Source organism: Polypterus senegalus, chromosome 7 (assembly GCF_016835505.1).
Source record: "Polypterus senegalus isolate Bchr_013 chromosome 7, ASM1683550v1, whole genome shotgun sequence".
Classification (NCBI taxonomy): Eukaryota; Metazoa; Chordata; class Cladistia; order Polypteriformes; family Polypteridae; genus Polypterus; species Polypterus senegalus.
Window position 1 is genome coordinate 29648662 of NC_053160.1, and position 12813 is coordinate 29661474.

General features: G+C 36.5%; 1 protein-coding gene across 3 annotated transcripts in view; it reads right to left on the reverse strand.

Moving 5' to 3' along the window:
• The window catches only part of iqgap2 (IQ motif containing GTPase activating protein 2), a 225485-nt gene that overhangs the window by 63068 nt on the left and 149604 nt on the right, over window positions 1-12813 (reverse strand). For all 3 annotated transcript variants that reach the window (XM_039758410.1, XM_039758409.1, XM_039758411.1), the window contains 5 exons: window positions 9723-9890; window positions 8210-8349; window positions 7844-8014; window positions 2004-2087; window positions 118-189 (listed from right to left, as the gene is read on the reverse strand). In XM_039758410.1, coding sequence (XP_039614344.1) covers window positions 118-189; window positions 2004-2087; window positions 7844-8014; window positions 8210-8349; window positions 9723-9890 — 635 coding nt within the window. The remainder of the gene's footprint in view (window positions 1-117; window positions 190-2003; window positions 2088-7843; window positions 8015-8209; window positions 8350-9722; window positions 9891-12813) is intronic.

The window sequence follows — 12813 nt, forward strand, 5'->3', positions numbered from 1 at the left end:
AAAAGCAGATAGACATACGTTGGATTTTATATATGGATATATTTTTTAGATAGATAGATATATGAATATCATGAAGAACTTCTTATTTAAGTAACATATTAAAAGTATAATACTTACATGCTCTTTAAAATACTGCAACCTTTGACGATATTTTCTTCTCGCTCTCCACATTTTCAACCACGCTTGAATCTATCAAAATCATCATACTTTAGTAACACCTTAAGTTTTCACTACATAAATGTACACATTCAACAGTACTACTTGCACAATTTAAATGACCTACTTTTTAATGAATTATGAAACCAATTTACTCATTTAACCAAGGAGCATTTGAATTTCTGCTCAAGCTAACTTAATACATGTACTGATACAGTAAAATTTCACTCATGTCTTTTTTAACCTTTATGGTTAAAACAATTATAAAAATAAAGATATATAATGGCCAAAAAAAAAAATATTGATGTAGACTATGAAGTAAAGTACACTTCAACCAGCATATGCAGAGGGCACAGTTATTTGTGTTATGAATAAGCTGATAATAATGAATACAAATTTTAAGTGTATAATGTTTTCATTTTTAGACATTCAGGCTTAAAGAGTAAGCTTGGTATTTTTCAAGCTATTTCTTCACAAACATGGTATACATGCCTTTGCCATGCAAAATTGCGTTCTAAATTTAAGCCCTTCTATAAATTAAAAAAAAAAAAAAAATCTTACCCATATTGATGCTTTACATTGTAGTATATGGAGCATACAGAAAAAGCTTAAAAACTTACCAAGTATGTCCATTTTTCAAGCCAATATAGTTGTCAGGTAAACAGTACAAGTTTAAAATATACTCAATGTATGTTTAGTACATTTTTTATGAAACTTTCATATGGTGTGAATACTGTATTGTGAAGCCTGAATCACAATATGAAATATATCGTTGGCCAAATATTGTCTTGACAAGAAAATAGGTTTATTCCTACATGTCTTGTTCCTAATACAGATGTTCAGTATTTAATGCAAATAATTTGCCTGTAGAAATGCACTAAATAACTGAAGTATTTCCTGGAGGGGAAAAGCATGAAAACATTTTTGAAATTAAATAACCATTTGCTTAAACGTGCTGCACATTCACGCCACAATGGAAAAAAAAAAAAACAATAAGAACACTACCATTTTGATTCTTGTATTTACTGAAAGCCTCAAACTGTTTTATTATCAGAAGAAAACTAAAGTTCTGTTATAGATAGTAAAACTGTAGTTGTCAAATTGTATACCGTTCATGTTTTGCCTGGCAACTTAATACATACAGAGAAAACTTTAGACTTGCAAAACTGTGTCCCTGTGGAAATTTCTGGTAGGAAAAATAAAACTAGTAAAATTTGACAAAACGTTGATTTCTGAAAAACAAACTAAATAAAAAATCTCTTGAATAATTAAAGTAACAGATGAGAGTCAATAAAAGAAAGTGTTCCATCTTGACTCACCTTGTCACTTAATCCCCTGCCTTTTGCTCCACATTTGCAAATCAAAAGAGTTTCTTTCTCCTCAGCACACCACTTATAACCTCCACAGCAAGTTTTTTTTTTCCTAATATGCTATTTGTTTTCCTCTAATATCATTATATTTACCCATCCATCTATCACTCTCATCTCTGTTCTTACCAGTTTTACTTAATTCTACGGTTATAATCCATATCTCACTCTTGTTTAACACATTTACATTCAACTTTCACACCCTGGCTGTCTATGCTGTTTCTACACCATCATCTACAGTCTGTTTCATTTCAGCTGAGAGACATCTCTGTCTCAATTGTTAACTATGACCAAAAAAACTCTAGCTTTTAAAATGTACTTAACCAATGAATATGTATTTTTATTAACTTAAACATTGTATTCCATTTATGCCAACAAACCAGTTAATATACCCCAAAAATATACAAAACATCACAGAACCTCTAATCTTTGGAAGTGGAAAAAAAATTTGTTATTTCAACAAAATGTGCATGTATTTACCTTAACTATAGCTGCTGTGTTATCTTGCAGTAATTTAAGCCTCTCTGTATACGTTTTCCGCTGTTTATAACCTTTCCAGGAAGCCTGTGGAAAAAATAAAAATCACTAAAATTTTTAAGTAAGCAAAATACCCTGTATCTTTTGCCAAGCTGCCAAAATAAGCTCACTAAAATAAAGGGCGAAAGTATATGTTGAGCCAATCTGCTGGTTTTTGATGAATTGGAAAAAAAAATCTTAAAAACAGTCTAACAGGCCAAAACAGATGTTTAGTTCTAGCTACTTCCCAAATGTAGTCAGTTTATATGTTAGCAGCAAAGCGTTCAATGTGACTGTGTAGGGACGATACTGCATAGAAAAGATGTGGGCTAAAAGACAGAGATTAGCTGACGTCATTAAAAAGTGCAGTGTTTAGAAACTCTCACTATGAGAAGATAATTTCTAAGCCAGATGCTGAAGGTTTGCAGCTGACCACCAGAAATTGATCCACTTGGTGACAAGGATGAGATTTGTACTGTGGATGGGTGGAGTGCAGTGGTGGTGCGGTGTAGAAAAAGTTCAAATCAGCTGACATCAGGTTGCTCTTGTTTGTCCACCCCATTGATTAATACTAGAATTACCAAAGCCTACAAAAAAACTGACAAATCTGGCCCACCTTAAATCCCTTCGCACCTCTCCGTCAGCCTGTTTTGTCTTGTAAATGTGTCAATGGGCTTCACTTTTATTCTCTCAGTCATGATCACGATACAACACTCACCCCCACCCCAGATTTGACGTGGTTACTTTTTATCTGAATCTCGGAATAACTATAGATGTGAGTGGTGTTTTGAGACAAAGGAACTGTCAATTCTCTGATCTGGAGGGATAAAAGCTGACACACAAACACTGGTGAATCTGCCTTCTTCGTATCTCACCGTCACTTGAATTGTTTTTTATTTTAGTTTTATTGAGTGCTCCTGCTCACGCTAATTAGTATGCACCTTATGGCCCATGATGCCACAGCCGCACTGACAAAAAAAAAAAAAAACAACAAAAAAACAGAGACATAGGTATATATATGATATTTGGAAGAACTAATTTTATGACCTGCATAGTACATTTCGGAAACATTGTGGCACTGATGCAACATTATTCATATTCATTCTCATGTCTTCTTGCGCTTGTAATCAGAGTAGGTTTTTTGCGAATAAACAGGTCCCCATTCAAGCTTGGCCCTCCTTTAGACTCTTAATTGGTCTAAATATTAGAGAAACAGAGAGTACTTTCAAAACAAATTATAATATATGCAAGCAAAAAAGGAAACAGAAAAATGGGTAAAAAAGTGAGCACAGAGTACTAGAACCTAATATATAATTATACTTACAACCAAACTAAGACAAAAACAGTATCCTAAACTCCTGTCAGTGCAACAGCAGTTATCCTGTAGGAGAAAAACTATACATACTGTAATGTCAAGTTGTGGTCACAAATGTCGTCTAAACACAAGTAAATTGGGTACTGTTCAAATAGATAAGTGAGATCACTCTACAGCTTTGGAGAAAGAACAGAGAAAATGTCCAGACTTGACAGGTGTGGAAAGAGAAAGGACAGTCAGTAGACTGGAAGAGACTGAACATCTAGTTCTTGAAGGGGGACAAGGAGAAAACAAAGGTTTAAATATATTGAGGAGTAGAACTGATAAGAGAACTGTAGGTCAACACAAGAGTTTTGGAATAGACCCTTGCAGCAACAGGAAGCCAGTAGAGACACAGAGTTGCAGAGTAGAGATGCAGAGGAGTAGTACAAGTGAAACAAGGAATAGAAAACACCCGTTGAGCAGTCTCATAGTAGCTGAAGGAAGTCCTGTCAATGAGAGAGTTGCAATAGTCCAGCTAAGAGAGAACCAGTGCCTGATGGAGTTGTGTGGCATGATTAGTGGGGATGGATCGAATCCTCTGATATTATGAAGAAACAACAGGAATAGGTCATTGAAGATGCATGTCTGATGAATGAAAGTGGGGAATTCAGAGTCATACCAAGATTCCAATCCGTGACTAATGGTGAAAGGGTGACATGTTCAAAGGCAACACTTGGCAACAAATCTGAGGAAGGAGAATCGGAAGGCAAGTATAAGATATCTAACTTCAAAAGGATAAGTTTAAGGTGATAATCATCTATGATGATATGGCAGAGAGACAGCTGGAGATATAGGCTGAAACCTGTGGGTCATAAGAGAGAAAGGAAAGGAAGATCTGTGTGTCATCAGCATAGATGTGGTAGAAGAAGCCATGGGAAGAAATGCTATTACCTAAAGAACACATGTAGAGAGAAAATAGAATTGGGTGCTACACTTATCCTTGAGGCACACCTGTTGAAAGTTTCTGCAGAGAAGAAAAGGAGAGGTAGGACTTGAGCCGGTCTAAAGCAAAACCACTAATTCCAGGTTTCTTGAGTAAAAAGATATGAGGGTAGTGGATAACAGTACTGAAAGAGGATGACAGATCAATAAGGATAAGGACAGGGGAGACAGAAGCTGATGTGCAGTCTTAATAGAATGATCACTGCAGAATCCAGACTGATGTTGACCTAGTAGACTGTTGTCAGAGAGAAATGTAGCAAAATGTTTGTGAAATATCCATTCTAGAGTCTTAGGAAGAATGGCAGAAGGGACACAGGATAGTAATTCCCAAATGGCAGATTGGTTGAGAGAAGGTTTCTTGAAAATAGCAATTACGTGGGATTTCTTGAAATCAGTAAGGAAGTTACTAGAGGTCAATTAGGCATTGAAAAGAGAAGTAATGTAGTGTATCAAGGAAATAGAGATGGCAAAAGAGGATCCGGACATGGGGATACAAAAGAGAGAAAGATGTCAAGTTCATCCAAAAAATTCACATGTTAATCTGAAGGATGATGTACAGTATCACGACGAGAAGTAGGTTATAAGGGAAAATTACTTGACAAGCATGGAATTCAAAAGAAGAATATGAGAAGATTTGAAGATGATCAGGAGCAGTAAATATTCAGTTAGAAAACAACAGAAGTCCAGTGCCAGCACCTCATTTAGAGGCACGTAGAATGTGTACAAAACCTGTAAGAGGAGGAAACTGCAATAGGACTTAGAGTTGCAAGAAGTGATCCACATTTCTGTTAGTGCTAAGAAATCAAGAGCAAGATGAGAGACATAGCCAGTGAATAAAGCAGCCTTTGTGCAAGCTGAGTGAGTTCCATAGTCCACCAGAAATCAAAGCTTTTGAGGAAGGAGGAAGAGAGATTAGGTTAGAAGGAATGGAGACCTATCAGTACATGAAACGGACACGGTACTGGGAAGAAAATGCAGGAATGGAGAATATAAGAGAGGAAGATATGCTGGAAAAACAAATGTCACTGATAAGTGTGAACTGCAGATAAGGCAGTCTATCACTACTTCTCTTGAATGATCAATAAGCAACTGAAAACTATTTGCAATGAAAAGGTTAAGAAAACCACTTGGCAAACACAAATTTTAGTAGATGAACCGTTTCTCTACAGCTGCTTAAATAATTAAATCACTTTTTCTGCCAACCAGTCCAACTTAACAACTAATCACCAACACTGGGATGCAGATAGAGAAAACTAAGCATCTTGATCTTAGCTGAATAGAGCCGCTTTTCCACTGCATAGTACGGCACGACACGGTTCAGTACAGCTCACTTTTGCGGGGCTTTCCACTGGGAACAGTACCTGGTCCTTTTTTTAGTACCACCTCAGCCGAGGTTCCAAGCGTGCCGAACCGTTACCAAAATGTGACGTATAAACTCTGCTGGTCACTGATTGGCCGGAGAAAATCGTCATTACTGCGTCACTGGCTATTCTTTTCTTTAAAGGTACAGACACGCGGAAGTTTCGAAAGTTCTCCAGCCACTGAGTGTTTGTAAAACCGGGAACAATCACATCCCATCACTCTGAAGCACGGTTAAATGTCCAAACAGATGGTCTGTTGCGGCGACTTTTTTGCAAAATGTGGAAGATCTGTAATATACAGAATCAGCATTTTAATGTTACAGTGGCAGTTAAGTTCATTTTATGCTTTGCAACAGTGATAAAAGTTAGCTAGTGATGTGCTTTTTTTAGATGCTTAACCTTGCGCGTCGTCGAGCTAAAGTGTTGTCGTTGTCTGCGTGTTGTTGTAAAAGTTCCACGGTGTCACGGCAGTAGAGGCGGCGCAACTATAACGACACGTGAATAATCCCGCCCACTCTAAAGCGGTACTAAACTGCAGTCGAAACGCAAACCGAGCCGAACTGAGCCGAACCAAGGTGAGCTGTACTGAACCGTGCTGTGCCGTACTATGCAGTGGAAAAGCGCCTTTTGTTATCAACAGTACCTCACTTAGAAGCTGAAGTAGACATAAAACTGACAGCAGTACTAAGTGCAAAAATCACTACCATCACTGCAGCAATAAATGTCCAATTCCTAAACTATCCTCTATCACCAGCTGCAGCACAAATTTCCCTTTAACTGATTTTAAGGTCCTTTCTATGTCTGCTTAAACATCTAAATCACTCTACTAAAACCTGAACTGCCAGCCTGATTTCACTGCATGCCTCATAACTGTGAGCATGGAGCCTGTTATTTCACTGAGTTAATAAATTGCTGCCATGCACATGGGTATTTCCAATCTTGGGTACAATGAGGCTTCTCTTTTGTTTTTACATAATTAATGTTACAGTGTCAATTACGATTGACTTCAATACTTTTTCAATGAGATGTTATAATCATTGCCATTTTAATCCACACATCTGTTTTCTGGATCCATTTAGGTCCAGTCCAGAGTTGCATGAGGCTAAAAGCTTATGTGGGAGCATCCAGTGGAAAGTGCGCTCCATTCTGTTTTAGGGAACTTATCACCAAGTGACAACTCTTTCATTCCTCGAAAACCTCTACTTTCATTGAAATCACAATAAAGGTCACAAGTGGGGCCAGACTGATATCGATTTTTTTTAGTCTTGTAATGATATTGATATGTGGGCAGAAAAGATGATCGATTACTGAAACATTTTCCACTCATATTGCCAATATGTTTAGGTATTAGGTTTTCCTAGAAAACAATCCGAAAAGAAAATGATTAAATGTATGATATTTTTACATTTACATGCTTTAGTTTAACATTTAATCAGTATAATTGACAAGTTTTTTTTTCTTTAAAGAACAAAGCACAAAAACATCTAACATTTGTCACTCTTTCTCAAGTGTACACTGCAGGTGTTGTGATCCCAACAGTCTAGTTGTTAAACTGATGCTTATAAAAATAATACAGTCCATACTTAATTTAATATGAAGAATAAACTTGACTGACAGCAAAGTTGTTATATTATGCACTCTCATGTGAGGATTATTCACTTTATTTAAAGGATAAGTGTTTGTCTATGTGTCCATGTAGCCTCTATGTCTCAATCATTCCAAAGATGGCACGGCACAAACATTTTTAGTAATAAAATGCATTGCATTTGTCATTCCAATAGATGTCATATCACGCACATTATCACTGCTTTTATGAATCCCATACCAACTGATATACAATAAAGACATCTGCATTGCAAGATGCAAGGCAAATGTTTTAATACTTAAGCCTATGTTTATGTCGATTACTTAGATTTTAACCTGTCTTAGACTCACAGGACAGCTAGTATGAAATAAACTTTTAGAGGATTACTGAATTAATACATGATGTAATATTTCTTAATGGTACACCTAATACATTACAGACTTATCTAATGCTTCGGTTTTGCACTTTTAGACAGACATTTATGAGAATTCACCCTGTGATATCTGCAACAGAGAAAATAAACCTGAAAAGATACCATATAAACAATCAAAAAGTTTACCTGCAGCCTGACAGCAAAAGGTTCTTGTTCCTCTAAGAACTGGCATCTTTCCCTGTAATTCTTTCTTATAAGATAGCCACGACTATGAGCTTGAAGCTGAACAATCAGATTCTCATGCGACAACCAAAGTTGCTCTTGATTATAATCTGCTGTTATTCTTCCAATGATATTCTGTAAACCACAATTTAACAAACTGTAATTGCTAGTTTATATACATACATGCATACATACACAGAGACATACATTCTTTCAAAATTGCATCAGTATTAGATATGATATATATATAAATTAAAAAAAAAATAAATACAGATTTTAATACGAAAACTGACACTGTAAGACTTGTTGTGTTGTAGAGATGACATATACCTGTATTTCTTCCTTGTTTAGCTGAGATTCATCTAGTATAACACCCTCTGGCATGTCCCAGGTTCCATTACCATTTTCCAAATTATAGTAATAAAAGAAGTTATTAATTTTGTGTTTCACCCATTTGCTTTGATGTAATCCTGTCAAGATGACAAAACAAATGAAAACAGATTATGTACAATGCTATACAAAAAGTACAAACACATTTTAGGAAAGCATTTTCCAAATATTAAAAAAAAAAAAAAAACCTGAAAGTAAGGTAGTGACACAACATTTCGGTTATGTTGTCTCTTTAATGTTCTTTTTCAGTATTTTTCAGCATGGGAAAAACATGTACTTTTTGAATATTAATATGAGGATAAACATAATATTGCAAAAAATAGTTCTATGAAAATAAATCTGTACTTTGCTTGGTGCAAGCTATTAATAGTACTTCATATAATAAATACTGGCAGACTGACTGACAAAGAAGTAAATTAAAATACGAGGAGGAGTCAAGCTAAAGTTAGAAAATGGGATTTATTAGAAAATGGAATGAACCTTAACAAAACTGATAATGTCTTTTCTCAATATAGTCTCCACCCTTTTCAATGCATTTGCACTACCTGCATTCCAGAAGAGTAAAAGGTTTTGTCTTGTCCTTGCAACCACTGGTGCACCCAAGTTGTTGTCGAACACTACATGCCTAGGGTTACTGTGACTTGCTGGACACCAGTGTGCAGCCTGATATTCGATCCAAGTGGTGGGGACTACTCTCTCAAGGATGTCCTTTTGCTGCAAGACAATGCCTGGCCACACACTGCTAAGAACACCAAGGCTTGTCTGGAGAAACTGAAGTTTGAGGTATTGCTACATCCTCCTTTCCAACTTATTCACCAGATTTGGCACAGTGTGATTTCCACCTTTTTGGATCACTAAAAACATCTGAGTGGTTGTCGATTCAAGACAAATGCCGACATAAAGAAAGTGCTGCGCAAGACAAAACCTTTTAAGTGTAATTCTACTGCTGCTCTGGGGATAGCAGTGTGTCCTAATGCCTTTCTCTCTTCCTCTCTCTGCAGATTGGTTGATTGAAAGCTAGAACACCTTTGATGTCTCTTCCAGTGTCCATCCATTTAGACCTGCCTCTTCCTATCAGAGGGACCCAAAAAAGGAAGCTCCGCCATCTTGGGACAGTTCTGTTTTGAACTCATGTCTGCAGAGATGACTTCGCAATAACTGTGTTGTTTTTTTTTTCAGTTTTCAATAGATAGATAGATAGATAGATACTTTATTGGGTGGCCAGCTTGGCACCCCAACTCTTTATCATTGTCCTCTCTTCTGTTAGAACATATATACTTTATTTATTTATTTATATATTTTTTTAAAGAATGGGCTTGGCCAATGAAAAATAAAAGACAAAACAATAATTCAAATCGAGACTACAATGCTACTGTACATTTCTACAAAATATTTTTTCTAGATGCACAAATATTTAGAACTGTTAATGTGCTATAAAGAATATTATTCTTACCTTCTCTGGACTTGTCTCTTTTTTTCTCTGAAAGGTGTTTGAAATATGCATCAGCACATTCCACAACCACCCCCCTCAGGCTTGCATCAGAGTCCTGTAATGCAGTGAGTGTTTCATGGGAGTCTTGTGTGTCAATGATAACATTTATTCTTGCCATTGCAGCAGCCACTGTATAAAATGACAAATCAGTGTATACAGAAATATATCATTGCATAGTAAACATTTTCGAAAACATTACTAGTTTTAAATCATTTAAAGCCAGAGGGTATTAAGTTCCATGTGTTGTTGGAATGCTGTAGAACAGAAAAAAGCACATCATCAAATATCACATAATAAGAAAATCTCAGTGCAGCAAAATGTTTATTAATGTGTCTAAAGTACATCTAAAATGTTCACAGAGGTATACTTATGGAACGACCACCATGGTAAAGTCAGCCAATTCCAGAAATGTCACCTTCCTCACCAAGGATATTCACTCTAATAACATTCATTTTTACAACTAATTCAAAATTAAGAACTGATCAGCTAAAGTCATATTTTTGTAAATATATATATATATTATATATATATATATATATATATATATATATATTATATATATATATATATATTATATATATATATTATATATATATATTATATATATATATATATATATATATATATTATATATATATATATATATATATATATATATATATATATATATATATATATATATATATATATATATATATATATATATATATATATATATATATATATATATATATATATATATATATATATATAAACTGCTCAAAAAATTAAAGGAACACTTTGAAAACACATCAGATCTCAATGGGAAAAAGAAATCCTCCTGGATATCTATACTGATATAGACTGGGTAATGTGTTAGGAACGAAAGGATGCCACATCGTTTGATGGAAATGAAAATAATCAACCTACACAGCCCTGAATTCAAAGACGCCCCAAAAATCAGAGTGAAAAAATTATGTGGCAGGCTAGTCCATTTTGCCAAAATTTAATTGCAGCAACTCAAAATTGTACGCAGCACTTTGTATGGCCCCTGTGTTCTTGTATACATGCCTGACAACATCGGTGCATGCTTCTAATGAGATGACAGATGGTGTTGTGGGTGGGATCTCCTCCCAGATCTGGACCAGGGCATCACTGAGCTCCTGGACAGTCTGAGGTGCAACCTGGTGGCATTGGATGGACCAAAACATAATGTCCCAGAGGTGTTCTATTGGATTTAGGTCAGGAAAGTGTGGTGGCCAGTCAATGGTATCAATTCCTTCATCCTCCAGGAACTGCCTGCATACTCTCACCACATGAGGCCAGGAATTGTTGTGCACCAGGAGCCACTGTACCAGCATAGGGTCTGACAATGGGTCCAAGGATTTCATCCTGATACCTAATGGCAGCCAAGGTGCCTTTGTCAAGCCTGTAGCGGTTTGTGTGACCCTCCATGGATATGCCTCCCCAGACAATCATTAACCCACCACCAAACTGCTCATGCTGAATGATGTTACAGGCAGCATAATGTTCTCCATGGCTTCTCCAGACCCTTTCACTTCTGTCACGTGCTCAGGATGAACCTGCTCTCATTTGTAAAAAGCACAGGGCACCAGTGGTGCATCTGCCAATTCTGGTATTCTATGGCGAATGCCAATCGAGCTGCATGCTGCTGGGCAGTGAGCTCAGGGCCCATTAGAGGACATGGGGCCCTTGGGTCACCCTCATGAAGTCTTTCTGGTTGTTTGGTCAGAGACATTCACACCAGTGGCCTGCTGGAGGTCATTTTGTAGGGCTCTGGCAGTGCTCATCCTGTTCCTCCTTGCCCAAAGGAGCAGATACTGGTCCTGCTGATGGCTTATGTAACTTCTATGGTCCTCTCCAGCTCTCCTAGAGTAACTGCTTGTCTCCTAGAATCTCCTCCATGCCCTTGAGACTGTGCAGGGAGACACAGCAAACCTTCTGGCAATGACACGTATTGATGTGCCATCCTGGAGAAGTTGGACTACCTGTGCAGCCTCTGTAGGGTCCAGGTATTGCCTCATGCTACCAGTAGTGACTGACTGTAGCCAAATGCAAAACTAGTGAAGAAACAGTCAGAAAAGATGAGGAGGGAAAAATGTCAGTGGCCTCCACCTGTTAAACCATTCCTGTTTTGGGGGTCATCTCATTGTTGCCCCTCTAGTGCATCTGTTGTTAATTTCATTAATACCACAGCAGCTGAAACTGATTAACAACCCTCTCTGCTACTTAACTGACCAGATTAATATCCCATAAGTTTCATTGACTTTATGCTATACTCTGATTAAAAACTGTTCCTTTTGAGCAGTATATATATATATATATATATATATACATATACATATACATATACATACATATATATATATATACATATACATATATATATATATATACATATATATATATATATACATATATATATATATATACATATATATATATATATACATATATATATATATATACATATATATACATACATATATATACATATACATACATACATATACATACATATACATACATACATATATATACACATATACATATACATACATACACACATACATACACACACACACACACACCCACACACCCACACATACACACACACATAATATATATATAAGCAAGATCCACAAGCTCAGGCGTTTTCACTGGGCCAGGGATCATTTAAAATGGAGTGTGGCAAAAAGGAAGACTGTTCTGTGGTCAGGCAGTCCGCGATTGAAGTTCTTTTTGGAAATCTGGGACGCCATGTCATCCAGACCAAAGAGGACAAGGACAACCCAAGTTGTTATCAACGCTCAGTTCAGAAGCCTGAATCTCTGATGGTATGGGGTTGCAGGAGTGCGTGTGGCATGGGCAGCTTGCATGTCTGGAAAGGCACTATCAATGCAGAAAAATTATATTCAGGTTCTAGAATAACATATGCTCCCATCCAGACGTCATCTCTTTCAGGGAAGACCCTGCATTTTTCCACAAGATAATGCCAGACCACATTCTGCATCAATCACAACATCATGGCTGCGTAGGAGAAGGATCTGGG